The sequence below is a fragment of the Diaporthe amygdali genome, assembly GCF_026229845.1.
Source record: "Diaporthe amygdali strain CAA958 chromosome Unknown NODE_36_length_484128_cov_64_979186, whole genome shotgun sequence".
NCBI classification, from domain to species: domain Eukaryota; kingdom Fungi; phylum Ascomycota; class Sordariomycetes; order Diaporthales; family Diaporthaceae; genus Diaporthe; species Diaporthe amygdali.
Genome location: NW_026517056.1, coordinates 419,337 through 439,672, shown reverse-complemented (window position 1 = coordinate 439,672; position 20,336 = coordinate 419,337). Strand labels below are relative to the sequence as shown.

Below are 20,336 nucleotides of genomic sequence, written 5' to 3'. Positions count from 1 at the left end.
GGTGGTTGCTGTTGCTGGTACTGGTGGTGTTGTTCCTGGTTGTGGTTTGGTTTGTGTGTACAGGTCTCAATAAATGAATGTGATATGATAATAACAGTGATAATGATACTCTCGATCGAGCGGTGACGGTGTCAAGACGTTACGAGATATCGGAGACGCTTCTGTCGTATCTGTCAGTTTTTGATACTTGCACGCTTGGGCTACGCGATACCGGAAGAGTGTCTCTGGACCATGTCTCGCCGCGGCTGGTTGTACAAGGGAGGAAGGGATCTGAATCATGGGCGTTTGGGTTAAGATTGAATAGCGTGCCCGACATACCTCTGCGAAGAATGGCCCCGGCGGTCAGGGTGGGAGTCAGGATCACTAATTATTACGATTTGGACGTCGGCCAGGCTCGAACTGACTTGTTTGTCGAGTCGTAGCGTAGTCGTCAGGAATTCCAGGGAATGTGAGGAGCCAAGTACACAAGGGAAAATGAAAGGACGGAAACTCGACTGAAAGAATGAAGTCGAGACCAAGGGGGGAGAGAGGGAGGGGGGCAATGTCTAATCTCGAGGGATTATGTGTAGTGCAGCATGTGCAGTATGGGAAGGAACGACTGTGGACTTGACGACGCCGGTGACAATGGACCAGGTGGTGAAGGAAAGGGAAAGAAAGGAAAGGGTTGGAAGGGGCAGGAACGGGCAGACCACCTCCTTAGATGAGATCGAGCCGCTCGAGCCACAAAGAGCAAGCACACAGCACATCGCTCTCTCACTCTCTCTCTCTCACCCACCCACACTTACCGCACTTACCACTCACACCACACCACTCACCACACTATTGCCTACCACTGCCGCTGCCGCTGCCACTACGCTGCTTCTGCACTGAGGGCTGACCCTGTCAGTCAGTCAGCCAGTCAGCCAGCCAGGAGCCAGCCAGCCTGCACGCACAGGCGTGTAATTGGGGACAGGACAGGGCAGGGCAAGGTGAGAATGGATGGGTGAGTGCCCACTTCTGCCACTGTGGACAGACACAGAGACGGGTTCGATGCAACTAGACTGCAGGTGCCAGGGACAGAAATGCAGGTACGCACGGGGGATGCAACGGCGCCAAAGCTCGGGTGTGGAAACCACGCCCGCAAGGCTTTGTCTAGTGATTGGCCGCGCCCTGCTGCACCCCTGATCATTGCCGCCCTAGCGTCAGCTCAATTTCAACGCTCAGGAACACGCACCCAATCAGCCGCCTCGCCTGTTTGCAAACGAAGGGAGGGTGGGCCCCCCAATTTGGGATCCATGGCAGCTTCCTGCTGCTTTCTCGTCCTCCCCCCCAGTTGCCCCCAGTGCCCCCTTTCCCCTTCTGGCCGGAGACCAAATGGTCAGGATCGCTCAAGGCCACGCTGCCCAGGATCAGCGCTTTGTTTGGCTCCAGAATCCACCCAAAAGCGGTCCAGATTTTGCAGCGGCGTGCATGGCTGAAAGGATCGCCTCGCCTCGCCTCGCCTCATCACGGCAGGGCAGGGCATCGGGATGTCAGGGCGTCTTGACCTTCTTCTTCTCCTCATCCGCCTTCGCCTCCTCCTTTGTTGCCCGCCGTCCTTGGAAAACAGTAACCAGGAGCGATAGCCCGGGGGGGACTGAGTAAACAAACCTCAACCCAGGAACCAGGACAAACCCACCGGCCCGTGGCTCATGTCCGAGCCAGAGGTTCATCCCGTCGGCCCCCTGACCTCGACAAGGAGCGTTAAAAACCAATAACAACAAAGAATAATCCGTCAGTGGCCAGATCGGTTCACTGCCTGCTTGGGGGTTCCTCGTGTTTGCATCGCCCCCAATCCGCCAGCCCAGTCCTGGACCGAGTCCAGTCCAATCTATGCATTGCATTGCCTGGTCTCACTGCACTGCGGTGATTTCCTCTTACTGCATCTGCAACGTCACCACACTGACGTGTTTGGCAAACATGGAAAGGGTCTAAAAACTCTTACCAATAGCTCGAGGTTACACGAGGACCACGAGACCCCCCAATAGAGTTTTGCCTTACCTTCAAGTCCATGCTCACCATGTGTCGCAGTCCTGAAGATCATGGAGATCACCTTCGATTCAGTCGTCTAGACCCTCTCAGGCCGGAACTTATAATCTTTTCTTCTCAGAATTTCACTTCAAACCTTTCTGACACGCAGCAACGCAGCAATGCAATACAAGCTCTCGGGTGCCGGTAAATCACCAAACTGACTATTGACCCCAACATCCAATCGCTTTGTGCCATTCAACTTGGGGGCGGTTACCCATTTTAACAAAAATAGGACTGGTACATCGGTCGTCAGTCTTGGGCGAATGCGAATTGCCTTCTACGGTCGCCAGCCACTTTTTCCGGACTCCGGCGTTACCAATTGTCAGCAAGGCATGTCATCTGCCGACCGTAGAGAGCTTCGGCATTGGAGATGGTTTCGTTTCCTCGTCGATCTTGTGCTCACCGAAGCATGCAATGCTGTCGGCAAGGTCAGCTCACCTTGCTGCTAACGGTGACACATCTGCGGTGGTTGGGCCTGCTCTGAGTGGTCAACGGCTTGAAACTCTGCGCCAGTCGGTTCTCAGCGCACCAACTCGGCGAACCAAGGTCCTAGGCTCCATGCGATGGCGGGGATCCAACGTCTCGTCATCTACCACATCTGCCGTTGTGCGAGTCTGGCTTGCGCCCTACAATCTCGATGGCAGGCTGCGCGGCTGCGGAACCATGTCGTGAACCATAGATGTGTCTTCGCCACTAAACGACCGCCGGCAGCCAAAGAAACGGTTTGCCTGTTCTACAAAGACGTGGGAGCCTATTGCCCATCTAGCCCATCCACGGCAAGCTCGCCATCTCTGCCCAACCCCAGGCTGGCGGGCTGGGTAGTCGGCGAGCGCACTACTGAAGAACCGGCCCGCAAGAAGCATCGTATGTGAACTGATTCTGATGCGACATGATGAAATCTCGAGTTGGACAGCAGCCTGCCGCAGTTGATAGCCATGACCCAGAAAAGCAAAGTCTTCTCTATGACGCAACAGATGATAGTCGCCGTGCATTATCGTTGTTGTTGTTGTTGATGATGATCCTATCATGCCACATAGGCCGAGTACTCGAGGCTGAAAGCGGCAGTCCTGGCTTCACCGCTTTTCTACTAACGCAAGGATATGTCTTCTCGAAGACACAGTGTGTTGTCACTTGCGGAAATTCTCGTAGGGGCGCTCGCTAACAGCCAGTATCACTTCGTCCGAAGTGTTAAGACGATCTTGCGAGGCGTCGTGACGGGACAGGTCGCCCGAACTATCATTGGCGACGTTTCACTTCAGGTCACACAAGGGCGGGGTCCTGTCTCCCCTTGGAGCTTTGCCCCGGTATGGTTCTGGTGGAGCACTTTGATTACTCGCTTCCAATGCACGCCCATTGTTTGCTTGGTGCCCTTTTGTTTTGAAAAAACGTTGTTGGCAGAATCGAATCCTGCGTCGTTGATTCCTGGGTAGGAGAAGCTTTTGGATCCGAAGGCACCGGATAGAAATAGAACGGACCGAAAGCTAGACCCAACTCGGAGGATCTGCCAATGTCCCAACGGCGATGTTGCGGGAGTTAGCTGGCTTTCGGCGCAGAAAGAGCTCAGAGCCTCTCTTCCTGCAGCTAGTGGCTGTTGAGAACACCACCTAGACTACTGCACGCTTCTCCTGAGGGCAGGATTCCTGAAACGTACCTGGATACCAAGGGCATCACGACGATCATTGCGCCTTTACGAGAGCTTTGACAACCCCTTCCGCGGAGGCAAAGTTGCAGGCCCCTGTGGATATGGGACTGGAATCATAATAACACTGTACGAGAAACCCGGTAATGGTATCTATGGGTACATGCGGCCTGCCACACAGCGTGTCCGGCCATTTTCCTCCCACATGCAGATGCAAGATCCGCCTGTCCACGGGTCGCTGTGCCCCACTAAAACTGCGGGGCATTCCGCGGCTGAAGCCTGAGCGTGCATCAAAGGGGGATCCGGGGCGGAGATGGTCTCGAAACCAACTCGCTCTCTGTACTGCACTGTACGTTCTGTACGGTACCAATTAGAGCGGTCGGGCAGCTGTTGTGACAGCTTCTGGATGACCTGAATGCCACTGATGGGATTTAAAGATTCGACCCCAGTATAGACTTCACACCAATTTGGTAGACCCCGCGAAGGCTGGTGCTGAAGAGAAGACAAAGATTTATACGAGACGAGCTTATTGCTTGTAGATCCTCTATGCCCAGCGAAAGTGGCTTGAAAATTAGATTTGCGCGTTCCTGATGTGCACCCATCGCCAGGGCTCAGATTTCGCGATCATCGTTCACGGACGTCCATGTGGCCTCGCCCGCGCAAGAGTCTCCTCGGTTGCTGTTAATCTCGACCCCTCTGTCACGTCTCCTGTTTCCGCAGTTGGACAAGACTCCCAGTTGATCAATGTCCTATACGTGATTGAGCTGATCCATCTGTCCAGACAAGCGAGCAAAAGTCTCTTTGTTCTGACGATATGCATGAACGGCGTCACCGATGCCTCCCTTGGTAGACTGTTAGTGGCGGGCCAACATGCCAGTAATTGGCGTGGCAGAGACCACCCTTACCGTCCCTGGAGGCTTCACAGGCGGGCGAGAATGCCAATGAGCCCTGCTGTAATTAGATACACAACATTGAACTGGGACCAAAGCGGTGCAGGCAGTGGAGGTTTGAACCACGAAGGTGACCACGGCGTGGGGGGATGAAAGGGTCACTGGCCACAGACCACTATCATTGACCCCAATGCGTCGATCTGGTGGGCATCTGGTATCTCTCTCTGTGCCTTGGTGACCTGCCCTGAGCCTGTTCCTCCCTTCCAAGGTTGAGGCTGACCAGATAGGGAAGTTTGCCCTTCTCTCCCTGCTGCCCTGCGTCGTCCATTGCTCGTCGCCGGCCCAACGAGCGCCCTTTGCCTTCCTTCCCTTCCCTCCTCCCCTACTGTACTCTTGAAGGGAGCAGATGTCCAATATCCCATCTCTCCCCACCCCAGCTTCTTGTTCATTCTCCTGCTTGTTGGTATCTACAAATCATATGCAGCATATACATAACCGTACAAAAGAGTCTTTCGTCGGATTGCTGGTCAGTCGTTGGTCCTGCGACTACTCCGGCCTTCGGAAAACAAAAAAGAGTATCCACACCACCCTCACTGGCTGTCACATACCGCGCCGTAAATAGCATTTGTATATCATCAACCAACAGCAGACAGTTGGTGCTCCACGTCTCCAGTCGCATTCACATATCCGCTACTACTACTGCCGCTCCGTCACCTCGTAGCCATCCGTCACGGGCAAGTCATCTGAGAATTCTTGTCCTGCAGTGAGTCGATCCGGACCCAACCCGGTGACAGATAGACGGTCCGACGGGCAGACAGACAGAGGGACAGACGACTTGCTGACCACTGGCAGTAGCATCCACGAACATCGGAAGCCATCTGCAAAGGGCCACACTTTATCCCGCGAGCACCCGACGTCAACAGGTAAGAGAGGCCTGTTGCCCGTTGCAATTCTCTGGCCTCTGCGGCAAGGCGACCTAGCCGCCTCATCCGATCTCTTGACTTTCGGGAACCACACACGCACCTGTGAGCCCGGCACTCGCAGGCAAGCAGGCACTTTGGAGGGCGTCAAGTCCGTCAGCCTTACGAACTAACGAGTGTGTAGTCAGTCCGGTTGCTGCCCCTGCCAGTCCCTCGTTAAAGGCTGCGGAGAGTTTGCCCGACCCGGCGCATTGAGTGCGCGCACGCGAGAGCTAGGCTGCATCCTGCCACTGCATTAGACATATCTGGCACCGGTACCGTAGAAACAGAGAAAGGGTTCGGTAATCCGTCATCGTCATCATCATCAACATCATCACCAACATCACCATCAACATCAACATCACACAGCACAACATCGAGGGTTCGCCCGGCAGCAGAGAGTGCGCTTGTCAGGACAGGGTGTATTGGATTGATCTTCTCTCTTGTCGCGGTGAGTCGTGTGACTTTTGTGACATCCGTCTCGGACGGGTCTACCCCTGACATGCTGCTAACAATGCGCTAACGTCGACTTGTGGCAGACGGGGGGCCACACCGGAGTCAGTATCTCAAACATTCAAGAAGCTCACCCCGCAAAAAGCCAGGCTCCTAGGGCTCCTTCTCCGGCCTCCGCTCCCTACTCCTCTCACTTCTTGTCGCGTCTCTGGAGCTCGGCCCGCCATAGTCTTTCCTGTCTTCGCGCAAGGTGCTGGACAGTAGTACAGTACGGCACAGCACGGCACGGCACAGTGCAATCCTGTGCCTTTGCAGTGCAGCTCAGCTCAGCTTCAGCTTCAGCTTCAGCGCGGTGCGGTGCAGTGCAGTGTGTACGAGGCTGTCTTTCTGTCAGTCTGTCTATCCGTCCATCAACCATTCAGTCAGTCAGTCAGTCAATCAGCCTGTCAGTCAGTCACTCTGTCAGTCTGTCCCTCCAAGTGGACAGTCGCTGGCCCTCTCTCACTTGACCTGTGCGTACTTTGGAGCCCGTATCCAGGTCCTCCCCGGTCTGGTCTCAGGTGTTTCGCACGCTGGATCATCCACATTTGCTGCCCCTTGGCGTTGGAATGCAACCTTAAGACTTCACAACTGCAACCTTATCCTTCCCGCTGCCTCGTCCCCCGTCAACCGCATTGTCGCAACCCACGCCCGACACTTTGTTTGCATTGATCCAGCATTTCCCTCCCACGCCTCGCCCTGCCTCGCCTTGCCCTGCCTTGGCCTCCAACCCGACAGGACAGGACAGGACAGAACAGGATAGGATAGCACAGCACACGATAGGACAGGACAGGCAGAAACTGGCCTCTTGAAAGAAAAGACAAGGTACACAGACAGAGACACAGAGACACAGACACAGACACGCATACACACATACGCACACACATACACACACATACCCACACCCACACGCCACACACACCCCCCTCACCCTCACTCTCACCCACCAAAAGGTATGCGCTTCGCACTAGCCTGGGCACCTCTGAACCCTTGCGAGGGTGGATCGTCCGCGGCCCTAGGCCCAAAGTCAAACTCCACTGGCTCGCCGGTAGTGCCCTCCCTCAGTTCTAGTCCTGGGCTGAAAGGCGTGCGTGCCTGCCTGACAGCTGAATGCCTTTATCTTAGCGCATCTGCAGCGCAGCACCACACACTCCAACTTCACAATCCGAATCTCCTATCCTCCAACTTGATTTCCTGCATCAATACTCCAAACCCGTCGTCTCTCTTCTCTGTACATCTTGGCCTCGCCCGCCCGACTCCCCCGCCTCTATCTCGATTATAATACATTCTGTTCTCCGGTCTGACATCCTATCTGCCATTTGTCACAGGTTATCCACCCTCCCACAGCTGCTAGGTTGATAATTTCCGATTCTCGATCGCGAGGCTCCGCTCCGGAGTGACGCCCACCATGGACAACGGTCAACAAGTGAGTCTTCCTCAGCCTCGTCTTCGCGCACTTGCTCTGCTGTGCAATCTGCGCGCAGTCCAATGCACACGTCCTTTACCATCTCGGTCTTTTGACTATTCTTTTCCACCCTCCCCGCCTGCCCTGGCGGAGCGAAACCACCTCCCGGGCGGGAAAGTCCTGCCTGGACTCTGCGGCTGACCACTCAATGCAGACTCACGGCCAACCCCCGAACCGCAACTCCAGGGCCACGAACCTGTTCCCTCCCCTCCTGAACGGCACCGGACAAGGTGGCGCCAGTAGTATATGGGCCAGTAACCCAATTACAGACGGCCTTTCTTCTAGGGAGAATGCAGGCGTGTCCGGTGCGTACAAGAGCTGGGATACCGAGGGCGCAAAATTGACACAACCCACAGCGCCCGGCCAGTCACTGCACTCTGCACAGAGGCCAAATGGCATCGGCGGATCCGATGGCAGCCGGTGGACCACTGGACTGGGAACCTGGACCTCTCCAGATAACATGCAGTCTCGCCCGAACCCATCACGAAGCACATCGCCTCCGTCCGCGTTTCAGAGCACTTCCAACACCTCCCCGTCCTTCAACCCAGGTCGCTTGACGAATGGGCAAAGTAACACCTTCCCCACGTCTCTATCCACCTCGAACAACGGCATCATCAGTCGCGGGAGTATCTCGGGAGGCCCGCAGCCAGCGAGAGTAAACAGCTTTCAGTCTGGATTTGGCGGCTTCCCACGCACCAATTCGGGCACCTCTGCCTTCGATGAGTCTGCGACATCACGCGAATCAGGACTGCCGTCGTCGAGGCACTCAGAGAGCGAAACACCGCTGCAATTCAACAATGACGTATCTGGGTTCCCTCAGGGAATCGCGTCGCATTCCCGACACGCCTCTCGACCTTCCCTCAGCGCGGCGTCGTCTTCGTATTATCAGCAGCCGCCAAGCTCGAGATCTCAGAGTCTCAACCCTCACAGTGACGAGGCTGCTCTGGAGGCTGCCCGCGCAGCCTTAGGCCGGGGAGCATTAGCCAGCAACTCCCCAGGCCCTCGCTTCAACACAGTCCAAGCAAGCACACCCGCTCCTTCACAATTTGGCCGGTGGGACTTTACGCCCACCAACGGAACCAACCAGATCCCTACATATCCTCAAGAATCCAGGCGAGAGTCGCTGGCAATGAGCATCAACCAGTCAGCAATGAACAGCCCCAGAGCGTTCGGCGGCGGTAGGCCCGCGGATAACTGGCCGACTCCAGTGGCACCGGTGGATCTCGACCCATTGGCTAGACTCCAAAGATCACAGAGCCAGATTTCCAGACTGGCCAACCAGTCGCCATACCTCGATCCTACATTCAGCCAGATCAACCAGGGCCAGATTCCCGACCTGCAGACACAACTAATGCAATCATTGTACCAATATCAAGGATATGCAATGCCAGGACAGCAGTACTACCCTCCCACAGCTCCTGCTGCTTACGGAGCTCGGCCTGCGCGCAACCAGAACCCTTACGAGAACTACAAAGCAACGCCCCAGCTTCTGGAAGAATTCAAGAAGACCTCGAAAGGTGCTAACAGGAAATGGCAACTCAGGGTATGTGACGAGCTGATTCTGTTTCAGTGTAGATCCAAGTATTGATTTGTTTGCAGGACATTTTCGGCTACGTGACCGATTTCGCCGGCGACCAACAAGGCTCGAGGTTCCTCCAAGAGAAAATTCCTGGCTCAAACAGCGATGACAAGCAGAGAATCTTCGACGAGATTCTTGTCAATGCCAACCAAATGATGACTGACGTTTTTGGCAATTACATTGTCCAGAAGCTCTTCGAATATGGGACCCTCGTGCAGAAGAAGCTTCTCGCTGCCAAGATGCAAGGAAACGTGGTGGACCTCTCTATGAATATTTACGGCTGTAGATGTATCCAAGAGGTCAGTAGACTACGGAGTATCGTTTTATGTCGCGTCATACTTACCCAACATCTAGGCTCTAAACTACATACTGGTCGAACAGCAGGTCGAGATAGCCAACGAGCTTGAACCTGACATCATCCGCCTCATGCAAGGTGTTCACTCCAACCATGTTGTCCAAAAGGTTCTTACCAAGCTACCCAGAGAGCGTATTGACTTCGTTTACGACGCCGTCCGCGGCAAGGTTTACACGCTATCGACGCAACAATATGCTTGCAGGGTCATCCAACGGATGATCGAGCAGGGAACAGAAGCTGATAGGGCTTTCATCCTCGACGAATTCCACCAAGTCGCGCACAAGCTGGTGACGGATGACTGGGGCAACTACGTCGTACAGGCTGTTATCAAGCAAGGAGGAGACCAGGCTCGCTCAGAAGTGATCCGAATATGCATCGATCAGTTCCTGGCCTTCTCGAAGCAGAAAGTCGCAAGCAACGTTATGGAGCACTGCATCCAGTTCGGTTCAGAGGAGGATCGGCTGGAGATCTACAACTTGATAATGACCACCCGCACAGAAGACGGCACCGGTCTGCTACAAGCCATGTGGAAGGACCAATTTGCGAACTATGTCGTTCGTAAGTTTACTCCAGCCCTGTTATGATGTTCTTTCTGGCATAGTAACTCAGATCACTGGCTAACAATTACCAGAAAAACTTTGCTTCCATTTGACAGGTGTTGAGCAGGAGACCCTGATCAGGGAGAGCAGGCCTTATTACCTTGCGAGGAAGAAGCCAAGCCGCCCGGATGAGAAATGGGCGAAATTCGAGACGCTGATGAGCAAATTCAGAAGCACCGCCTCGAGGCAGGGCAGTATTAGCAGCGCGAACGGCGATCTGAATGGCGTCACAGCATCACGGCCGAGCTCACAATCCGACATGAACTCGGCGATGCCTACTCCAGCGCTCACAACCGGCGGTAACAGCCCGCGGACTAGTTCTTCCCAAGCCACCAATGACGGCGCAGCCGAGGCCGATACAACTCAACCGTTGCGAGACCTTCTGAACAAGTTCGACGAGGCAAGCATACGGGACAAGGTTCCAGCCTAGAAGACTAAGAAAAAGTCCGCTTCCTGGTGAAGGGCATACATTGAAGCGTTCATTTCACTTCACTGTGTCTCTTTTGACACTGTCCCGGGGAGGCAGTGTCGAACATCAGCGGTTGTATGAATTCTTCGACAAACGCGTCCGCTTCATTTGATACGATCATTCGCTTTGGTCGGACCATAGAGCAGTGATGATGGCTTGCTAAGTCATGACATCGTCAAGCCATCGATTATCTCAGACGAGGATTGCATTGTTGAGCACTATCAGACGACGCGAGAAGCAAGAGTTATCCGATTTCCTTGCGCAAATCATCATCGAAGGTCAAAAGGGCAGGCGCAGTGTCAACAAAAATAAGTTTACTGGCCTGGATGGGGCCAGTATTGGTTTCTTGTCTATTGTTATTGGGGGTTTGATTCCTTGTTATTTTTCAGGGGTGCTTGGAATCATCACTATCGTCTATGTTACTCCTGGATACCATGTCTTCCATATATTGGACATCAGCGGGCCACTGAGGGGCTCACATAAGCCGGGCACAGCGGACAGAAGGTTGGGCAGGAAAGGCTCAGGCTCGGGCCCGGATGCTTGTCTTCTTTCCTTTTCAACCCTCTCTCTCTTTACCTCTCTCTATCTCTATGTACTAGTTTAGTCGTCCCCGGAGCGGCAGCAGACACGTTGTCTGCCAGTTGTCGCTCGCTTACCCCCATTTTTCGGTACTACTACTTCTGTTGTTCATACTTTGGCTCGGCTGGGTATATGGGGATACTTGTCGTTTTCTTTGATTCGAACTCGGGCACAGTAATGAACGGAGTGAAAGACAAAGCATAATGGACGGGCGTCTTTGGTCTTCCATGGTACAGCGGTGTTTTTTTCTCTCTACATTTTGTGGGTATGGGCATCGGGGAAATAAAAAATACAACCAGACCTTCTGACACACTTGATGATCGCCAACTTGTCCTGCCAGCTTGAAATTTGCCATTACTTGTGCATGAAAGTCACAGCATGCTACTTGTCCCCGTCAAAGTCAAACCTCCGCTCATAAGTCCACCTCCCACCCTTCTCGTACCGCCACAGCGCACACCCCGTCGCCACGCCCTCAGCGCCGCGGAACCCGGACCGCACCTCCCCCATCGCCGCGTCCACGGCCGCCTCGTCCGCAGCCTTGTTCTGCACCGTCCAGTGCGGCCGCCACCCGCTCCGGTCCTGCTCGCTCAGCACGTCCCACCAGCGGCCCTGCAGCGCGCCGTGCAGCTGCTGTGCAGCCGCCCGTGGGCCCCCGTCCGCGACGCCGATGCCCACCCCGCGCCGCATGCGGAACGCCCTCCCCGTCGCCAGGCGCAGGGGCCGCTGCGCGCCGCAGAGCTCCTCCAGCGCGGCGGTGATGCGCGGCATCTCCGACCCCGGCAGGGCGTGGAAGAGCGTCAGGTGCGCTGGGGTGCGGTTCAGGTGGGCTGGGAAGTGGGCTTCCCGCAGGGCGTTGAGCGGCTCTGAGAGGGAGGGGGTTGTGGTCAGTGTTAGCACGTAGACGGATGCCTCTGGGCTGGCGGTGCGTGGTTTGTGGTCTGGGTTGGGCTGGTGTCTTGGGCGGGGTGGGCTTTGGTGGTGATGGGTGGTAGTTGGGGCTGTTTTGGTGTGGGTTTGTGAGGTTGTTCCTGGACGTGGTGTATTTGGTGAGGCGGATTGTGCTCTTGTTGACGTATTGGAGGTTGATGGTACTGGGGGCTGGCGCCCGGTCACGGCTTGCGAGTATAGCATGGTGTGCTGCAGAGTTGGTGGCAGGCGACGAGGGATTGTGGTGTATGTCCGGAACATTGCTGTGAGGCGCAGGAGAAGGGGATTCTTTGATGTTGAAGCACAATCGATTGTCGTCAATCCAGAGGTGGCTGTCTTGGAGGCTCTAGAGCCTCGACGCTAGGACACAGTGACATCAACGACATTACCACGGCCAAATTGCTTTCACTTGCCGATGACTTGGTACTCTTTGCCTGAGTTGTTTGGGCTCTTACCTTTGGCACTGGAAAGAGCATACTAGCAATTATTATCCAGCGACATTGTTTCCACCTTTTCCAATTTTCCTTGGGCAACTATTTTTTCGGCCCAACAATGGATGGGAAAGCCACATATATGATGCATCCAGTCAACAATAATTGTTCACCCTTTCTCGCCCAAATGAAACCGTAGTCTCAATTCACGCATCGTAATACTCTGCAACGGGTATCCCGTATATAACGGCATCAACAATGGCTAGTGGCACGCGAGACGGCCGAGGTCAAAAATGTCATCTATTTCAAGGAATATTTTTATTGCATTGTCAGGAATTCGATGATATCTAGCGACGGTGGGCGCACGTCTGAAAGTTGCACTGGGGTCCACTTCGTCAGCACTAAGTTGAATGGCCTCAACATGTGCTAAAATATCTTGGACAGAAGATAAAATGAAGGAGATTTTAAGGCACAGCGTTGAATGTATAAACTTGCGTAGGTACGGCACAATGATGGTAGCTAATGTTACTTTGAGGAAACCTCAATCTATGTGATATGCTGCATCTCCCCATTCCACCAACTGATGATGAACACAAACTCGAAACTCGCCATTGCCTAGCCCATACATTCCCAAACTTGTGAGATCCGTTGTCTTTCAAGGACTCCAATTGTGCAACCGTACCAGATCCTGGGTATAAAAGTTGACCAGACTTGTGTCCCACGTCCTGATTGTGTCCCTCATCAATTCAACCATCTTTATCCACACAAGGCCGTGCCCCTGTGGGCCTAGAATCTCCGGTGAGTTGTTGGTATGGCTGCAGTCGATGCATCGGCAGCTGAAAATAAGGAAAATAGCGTGTGCCATCTCGTGAACTAGCGTCCCCAAAACCTCGTCCATTGTCCCCGGGGCATTTGTTGGTAAGGAGTCTATATAGATGGCAACTGTCCCATCATTTAGGAGAGATGCCCTTCCCAACGGCTCGAAGTTTCCGTTAGAGTATTCATCCAGATAGCCAGGCTGCCCTGGTCCGAAGACATTTGGTCCAACATGAAGGCTCACGAATGGGGTCGTATGAAGACTGGCGTTCGTTCCAGTGAGGAATCCAGAGAAGAAATAACTGTCAATGGCATGAAGTGCCATATGGAAGTAACTGCCATAATGGGATTGGCGATTATGGTGATGGCTGAATGCGTTCATAGTCCCCTCGCGCAGCATCTCTCGCTCGTGTCTTACCATATATTGGTAGATATTGACAAATTGGTACTTAAATGATAGCTGTAGATCGTTGAATATCATGGTCGGGTTTGATATTTGCTTCACTGCGTTGAGGATATTTTGTGGTTTATGTAGCCTCGGTGTCAGTCTCAGTGAGTTGACTACAATGACCGACCCCGCTTGAGTCGTCCACTGTACCTGAACCAGCGGAAGAGGGTGGTATATCTCTTGCATGGTTAACCAATGGCTGAAAGTCTAGGCAGGTCCGTAGTTGATGCTCTGAGTTTGATGTCGATGAGGTTTCAGTTCAAAATCATGGCGAGCCCTGCTTGACCACCGCGATATATAGTTACAGATTCAAGGAGCACAATTGCTGCGTACTCGTCATCTATATGTCTCACCAAAAGGAGAGAAGTCCTTAGAGACAATGCAATTCTGTCGTCGATGTTTCAAATTGAGATGTTCTTATTGTTTCTGGATAAATTCGCGGCTGAAACTTTCCCGTGGCTGATTTCAATAAAGAAAAGAGCTCGCTCCAGAAAATCACCAATGGGCGCTCGTTTCACCAGAAATCTGACATCTGATAGAGATACTCGAGTTCTGAGGCAATATCTTTGTTCTATGCTCTGTATCACTTAAGTGTTGGGTCAACCCCATCGAGTCAGATTGGCGATGATCGCAAAAAACAACAAATCCTTGCTCAGCTCATTGTGAGGGATGTTGAGACAGAATTCAAGGCCCAGGCCCTTGCTCCACTTTGTGGAGGAATTTGTATGCAATAGCTGACAATCTCCCAACTCGTTCCCCGTTGTTTGTTCCAATCATCACCAAAGCACCACCTTTTTTTCTTCTTCTTGTTCATGACGTCTTCAAAGAATGCAACAGTCACCCCCGACCTTGAGGCAGACCAGCACCGTGGATCGTGTTTCATGCATTCCACCTAGAGCGACAAGTTCCGTAGATGATGCCACTCACAATCAGTGCGACTACACCAATAGCGATCGCACCGGTAGTATCACTCCGCGGAATGGGAGCATCTGTTTCGCCGCGCTCATATTCATCATCCTCCTGACAGCTTATGCAATCTTCCAGCCACTGCCCCTTTCTGATCCAGTCGGCATCTCCAGCATATTGACAGCACTCGCAGGGCTCAGAAGAGCACTTGAGATGACAGTGCGTCTGGAGCCTTCTGTTGTGACAGCCCTCCGACATGCCCTGATAGGGCTGGTCATGGTCGTCTTCCGACCGATCGAGCAGATAATTGACTTCTCGGTCCCACTCTTCATTTGCGGGCGTTTGATATGATGGGGTCTCTGCTGGTGGTATAGTTGGTGTTGAAAACCCGCTGCCAGAGTTTGAAGGTTTCTGATCTTTGGAGGCCATGTTTATGTTTCATCTGGCACTCCGAAGTGTGAGGGTCCTTAGTGTCGTCGTAGAGGCAAGTGTCATAGATTTAGTGTCCGCATGGTGGTCAGTTCAAATCTGTGGTATAGTCGCGATGGAAACAGAAATTATTGTGTATTTGTCCGGTGGGACATTCTGAGAAACTGATTGTACGCGGTTCCTACCTACGTAGGTCACCTGCACAGAGAGCGCTCAGGCTAGTCCTGCAATTAGTGTAGCAATAGATAAATAGCACACTTGTAGGTGTCCATGTTGAATAGACTTTCGATGCAGACGAGGACTAGTTGCACACTGGTGCTTACCAGAACAACCAGACCTCGACCCCAGATGTAGTCGTTGGACGTTGACTACAGCACACAATAAGCTGCGGAGATGTTAGCACGGTCTTTGATTGGTTGCTTCGGATATCGGGTAGACATTCTTCTAGTAGCCCGCGACCCGGGCCCCAACCAGCACGAATCTACACGCTTAGCGTCGCACTGCTCTCACAAGCTCATCAGCTGCTGGCTGCTCGCTTGCAGCGTCGGCTTTGATCAATTAGCAACAAGACCAGGCTCAAACTTGCCTCACGTGACATGTACAGCACATAAATGCAAAAGAAAACCCTGTACGAGTGGCTGCATATTCATGATGGCTTCGAAGTCGGCAAAATGGACGACCACGGGATCGAACCGTGTACCTCGCGCATGAAGAACTACTCTTTAGAAGAGAAGACTGATGCTAAGCGCGCGCTCTACCATTTGAGCTAGACGCCCGTGACATGCCACATAATTTTGTATACTATACAGCTAGTGTGGGCCGGGAATTTCGGACGAGCTCCGGCCCACAGCAGGGATCCCGGAACTGGGTGCTACAGATATAAGCATTTCGGCGAAATTGCACTTATTCCCAGCCTTCGTTAACATCAAAGCTATTGTTGAACTAATTGCACATGATTATATTCACCATTGGTTCCTTCTTCGACGCTATGAGCGCAGCGGAAACTCCAGGAATTTTATATTCCATGCTCTGCTATTGTTTCTCGGAGGGTTAATTATGCGACGTGATACCAGTGGTAATTCGCAGTATTGGTTTGCATGTATAAAGGTATGTTGATCTGTGAGGCTGTAGTGTTATACTGTCATGGCCGCTGAGTCGGACCGAGGTTGATGTCCTGCTCTTCCCCAGTGTCACCCTCCCTTATGTGTAAGTGATCGTGCACCATCGTTCGACGATACTTCGACACCGTTTCATTTCACGCCTCAGGACTAGCGGAATACGATATTGATAACTACATATATTACTATACATACTGATCCTCTTTGCCTATGAGAAAACTCTCTACTTTATTGCATCAAGTCCAAACTAGGCTTACCGAGTTGATCGGTTCCCAGTATCAATAACATCAATAATCACGCAGATCCATCAAGTAACCTCTTCGCTGTTGCGGCAAAGGTCCAGCATCGGCTCACCAGACTAGTACTGGTTTGACGGTGATGCCATCCTCCATGTCCTTAATCGCCTGAAGATAATCTTTGGCGGCATAGAATTTGACCAGCTTATCGGCGGGGAGTTTTCCGGCCTTGTACCACTGGATCAAATTCGGTACATACTGAATACGATTGCAGAAGTCAGTATGTTGTGTAGTCAATGTCATGTGTAATGTCATGGGCTATATCTACCTTTTCAGGGAACACGCCTCCCTCCATTGATCCTAAAATCGACTTTCCCGACTGCATCAGTGTTAGCGAGGCGATTTGAGAAGACAATGACTTGTTATGCGTACCATTATATATGGAACTAGGGCAATTTGCAGGGCCGCGTCCATTGGCGGGACACCGACGAGGATCATCTTTCCCTGATTGGCCGTGAACTCGACGGCTTGCTGAATCAAGGGAACTGCTCCTGATGCATCCACCGTGATGGTTGTCCCGGTGCCCTTGGTGATTGCATGTATTTCCTCCGTCAGTGTGCCTTTGAGATTAGTTGTGTCTATGGTGTGAGTCGCCCCGAGGCTCTTCGCCAACTCGAGACGCGATGCAACCCGATCAATGCCGATTATGGTTCGGCAGCCTCTGATCTTAGCGCCCTATTATGAAGTCAGCAAACTCTTACATCAGATTCGGGAGATATGGAAGTGCACATACCATGACAGCCGCTAATCCCACTGCTCCAAGTCCCATGATCGCCACCATGTCAGCCGGTTGAGCGTTGGCAAGCTCGGTGATCGTTCCGGCTCCGGTCTGGATACCGCAGCCAAATGGTGCCAAGATTTTCAATTCATCGTCGCTGTTCAGCATTCCGGTGACTTTGACGACAGAGACCTCTTTTACTTTGGTCACTCGTGCAAAGCTCGACTGCCCAAAGAAGGAGCCGCCAATTTCCTCCCCGAGCGTGGCTGATTCCGAGCTTAGAAAGACGCCTCTACTACCGCTGAAGTTGATTAGGCCCCACTTCTGACAGAACCCGGGCGCACCAAACTGGCAATTGTGGCATTGCTTGCAGAATGAGAACGACAGGAGGACGCTGTCACCCTCTCGGACTTTGGTGACTTTCGCCCCAGTAGACTTGACGTAGCCAGCACCTGCTCGGCACACAGTCAGCTATCAATATCACACGTAAAACTCAGAAATCAGAATTGACCAAAATAGTAACCTTCGTGGCCGAGAACTCGCGGATAGGGGGGCAAGCCGAGGGCTAGTGCTTCATCCGGGACGCTCCCACAGATAAAGTCAGTGTGACAGATCCCGGTGGCTACCAGCTCGACAACGACTTCGTCGTCTGCTGGAGGCGTCAGAGACACCTCCTCGAGCACCCACTTCCTTTCGCCATTTTCTGGCGGGCGACAGACAATTGCCTGTGTCTTGATTTGTTCACTGATAGAAGACATACTGCATCCGAATAGATAGAGAAGGTGGAAATTGAATCAAAATACAAGAGAAACAACCGTAGAAGGAGTTCCCCTCATATGCGACTTAAATCTGACGGCTAGTGCTCCCGCGGTAATACTCCCCATGTTTACGGACCATAGCCGATTTCACACTACCGCGCTTCGGATGAGGTGTGTGTTCGGCATCTTTCGTTTCACGCAAGCCTTACTTCCCCGCATTAGACAAATAGACCCTCTATTCCCCAGATTATCCCTGGGAAGACCCCAGATGACAATTCACCCCAGATTCTGCGAGTAGCCGAAGCTCAATGGACGGTGCATGTGCCCGAGAATCTGGGGTTGGTATGCATATCCCTGGCCGCCAGAAAATGGTCATGGACGTGACCGTACCCGCTGCCGTCTCTTAATCTGCAAGTTTGATAGCTGTGCAAGTCCATAAACTTCGATGTGGCTTTCATGCTACCTAATATATATTCATTCACGTCTTCGGCCGATCATTAGGGCAATAGTGAATTAATTATCATCACTGTCCAAGATCACGAAGGGTCGTGATCTCCGAAGGCGCGGAGGGAGCAACCGCGACCTGAAAATATAACTGCCACCCCGCTCGCTCGACATATTCACACTGGACGTTGACCAGCTTAAGGTTAGAGAATCTAATGTCGACGATTGAGTGGTTGGAGACTTTGAGAGGGGCTATGAACATGACCTGATTCGCGTTTTCTGGTAAACTGTTTTGAAATAATTATTAAATTTTAGATGTATAAGATGATCTTTCAATGATGTGTATAAATGCCTCACTTGTAGCGAAAAGGTGAGGTAAACATTTCAAACTAAGGAGTCGCCGCCGCTGCACCGCCCGTGCAGGTGGCCGTATTGGTTACAATAGGCGAGTGAGCATTTCGGGACGGGCAATTAGGCAGATAAGTCCCATTGATATCGATGGGCGAGAAGCCAATGATGCCGCCACCGCCATAACCATCCACGGGGACCGTTATGGGCTTCGACTGCGTGCACGTGCCGGCCTTGTCGCACGTCAGGTAGTTGGCCAGCGAGGTGAAGTTTGCCGTGAGCGCCAGGCTCGACAACGCCTTGGTGGGCCTTTGCTCTTGAGCGTCACACCAGTACCACTCCTGGATCCAGAGCCAGGACCGCCCGTCCGAGATGACGCGCAGCAGGCCGTCTGGGTCGCAGTTGCAGTCGAACAAGCCGTTATAGGTGTTGCAATGCCCCGGGGTGTCTGGGCAGCTGAAGGTCCCGTTGCCGTAGGCCACCTTGACCGATGCGGCGTTGTTGCCGTTCGAGTCGATAGTGGACTTCAAGCCAGAAACAGCGAGGGCCGTAGGGAGAGGACAGCCTAGTGAGGCGTATGGGTTATTCAAAGAGGCAGTAGTGGTGCTGGTGGCAACCGTTGTGGAAGCACCGCTAGTGGAAGTTGGGTTTTTGGCCCCGGCAGCTGTGCTGGACCCGGAGGATGAAGTGGGCGTGGTAGCGGCGACCGATGACGACGGCGACTTTGATGTGCTGCTGGTTGCGGGGGCTGGAGTAGTCGAAGACTTTTTGGTGGTCGACGAGGAAGTAGTTGTTGTGGAAGTACTCAGCTTTGCAGCAGTAGAGAGACAGCCACGGTCGTAATACACATCCGAGCTGCCTTTGTCCGCGTCGAAGTTGCCTGCCAGAGGAATACTGAAGAGCATGCACTCGGAGCTGCTATATCCGAAGCTCTTGCACTTGGTGTCCCCAGCACAAGCGGCTGAGCATGCCGAGTACGAATTATACTTGCCGCCGCTGTCGTAGAAATAATTTCCTTCGCCCCGATCGTAGCCTTTGGTGGCGCAGATGTCGGCACGTTTGTGATTGTGATTGTGACGGATGTTGCCGGCTTCGGCAGATCCAAGCAGGACCGCTGAGAGTAGAGCGATAGTGTGCGCCTTGGAAAACATATTGTTTGTTCGGCGGTTTGGGGTACGTCGAAGAAATGTGATCAAACACTGGAATAGTGTACGACTTAACGAAGGAGTTGTTCTTTGTGAGATATTTGAAGAGAATGTGGGCCGAAAGTTGGCTATGGTTGATTGGAAGCTAATATCCTGATCTTTACGCCAGAGACTGCCCTCTTTTAAATAACTCAATCCGCAACACGACGAGCTAAATACCCTCGGAGGTCAGCTCACACTTGTGTGCCATGCCATGCAGTTCTGCAACATCGACTACGGATATGTCCGAACCAGTCCGATTGACACAGCTCCTACGCATGGACAATCGTGAGAAAGAGGTGATGCACAGACAGCTTGGAGTAGACATCTAGACTCAAGAGCTGCCTACAGAAAACTTGACGCATGGACGCTTCAAAGACCTGCGAGTCTTTATTCTTGGGGACAGCCACCAGTCTGTGAGCAGCGACTAAGCTAGTA

At 52.8% G+C, this 20,336-nt stretch overlaps 5 protein-coding genes across 5 annotated transcripts; 1 reads left to right on the top strand and 4 right to left on the bottom strand.

Moving 5' to 3' along the window:
- Nucleotides 1-7,437: 7,437 nt before the first annotated feature.
- J7T55_015116 (uncharacterized protein) lies at nucleotides 7,438-10,457 on the top strand (the record flags this gene model as incomplete). The annotated part of the gene is made up of 5 exons (XM_053133381.1): nucleotides 7,438-7,455; nucleotides 7,649-9,037; nucleotides 9,094-9,372; nucleotides 9,428-9,986; nucleotides 10,084-10,457. The coding sequence occupies 5 exons, from the start codon at nucleotides 7,438-7,440 to the stop codon at nucleotides 10,455-10,457; spliced, it is 2,619 nt and encodes an 872-aa protein (XP_052988845.1).
- Nucleotides 10,458-11,456: 999 nt separating this feature from the next.
- Nucleotides 11,457-12,263, bottom strand: J7T55_015115 (uncharacterized protein; the record flags this gene model as incomplete). Its single annotated transcript, XM_053133379.1, has 1 exon — nucleotides 11,457-12,263. One exon carries the CDS (start codon nucleotides 12,261-12,263, stop codon nucleotides 11,457-11,459), a length of 807 nt encoding a protein of 268 aa, XP_052988844.1.
- Nucleotides 12,264-14,296: 2,033 nt separating this feature from the next.
- Nucleotides 14,297-15,032, bottom strand: J7T55_015114 (uncharacterized protein; the record flags this gene model as incomplete). The annotated part of the gene is made up of 2 exons (XM_053133378.1): nucleotides 14,297-14,404; nucleotides 14,625-15,032. The coding sequence occupies 2 exons, from the start codon at nucleotides 15,030-15,032 to the stop codon at nucleotides 14,297-14,299; spliced, it is 516 nt and encodes a 171-aa protein (XP_052988843.1).
- A 1,468-nt stretch (nucleotides 15,033-16,500) lies between these two features.
- On the bottom strand, nucleotides 16,501-17,922 carry J7T55_015113 (lcohol dehydrogenase; the record flags this gene model as incomplete). Its single annotated transcript, XM_053133377.1, has 5 exons — nucleotides 16,501-16,644; nucleotides 16,715-16,765; nucleotides 16,819-17,121; nucleotides 17,180-17,616; nucleotides 17,757-17,922. 5 exons carry the CDS (start codon nucleotides 17,920-17,922, stop codon nucleotides 16,501-16,503), a joined length of 1,101 nt encoding a protein of 366 aa, XP_052988842.1.
- Nucleotides 17,923-18,755: 833 nt separating this feature from the next.
- J7T55_015112 (uncharacterized protein) lies at nucleotides 18,756-19,865 on the bottom strand (the record flags this gene model as incomplete). Its single annotated transcript, XM_053133376.1, has 1 exon — nucleotides 18,756-19,865. One exon carries the CDS (start codon nucleotides 19,863-19,865, stop codon nucleotides 18,756-18,758), a length of 1,110 nt encoding a protein of 369 aa, XP_052988841.1.
- Nucleotides 19,866-20,336: the final 471 nt, after the last annotated feature.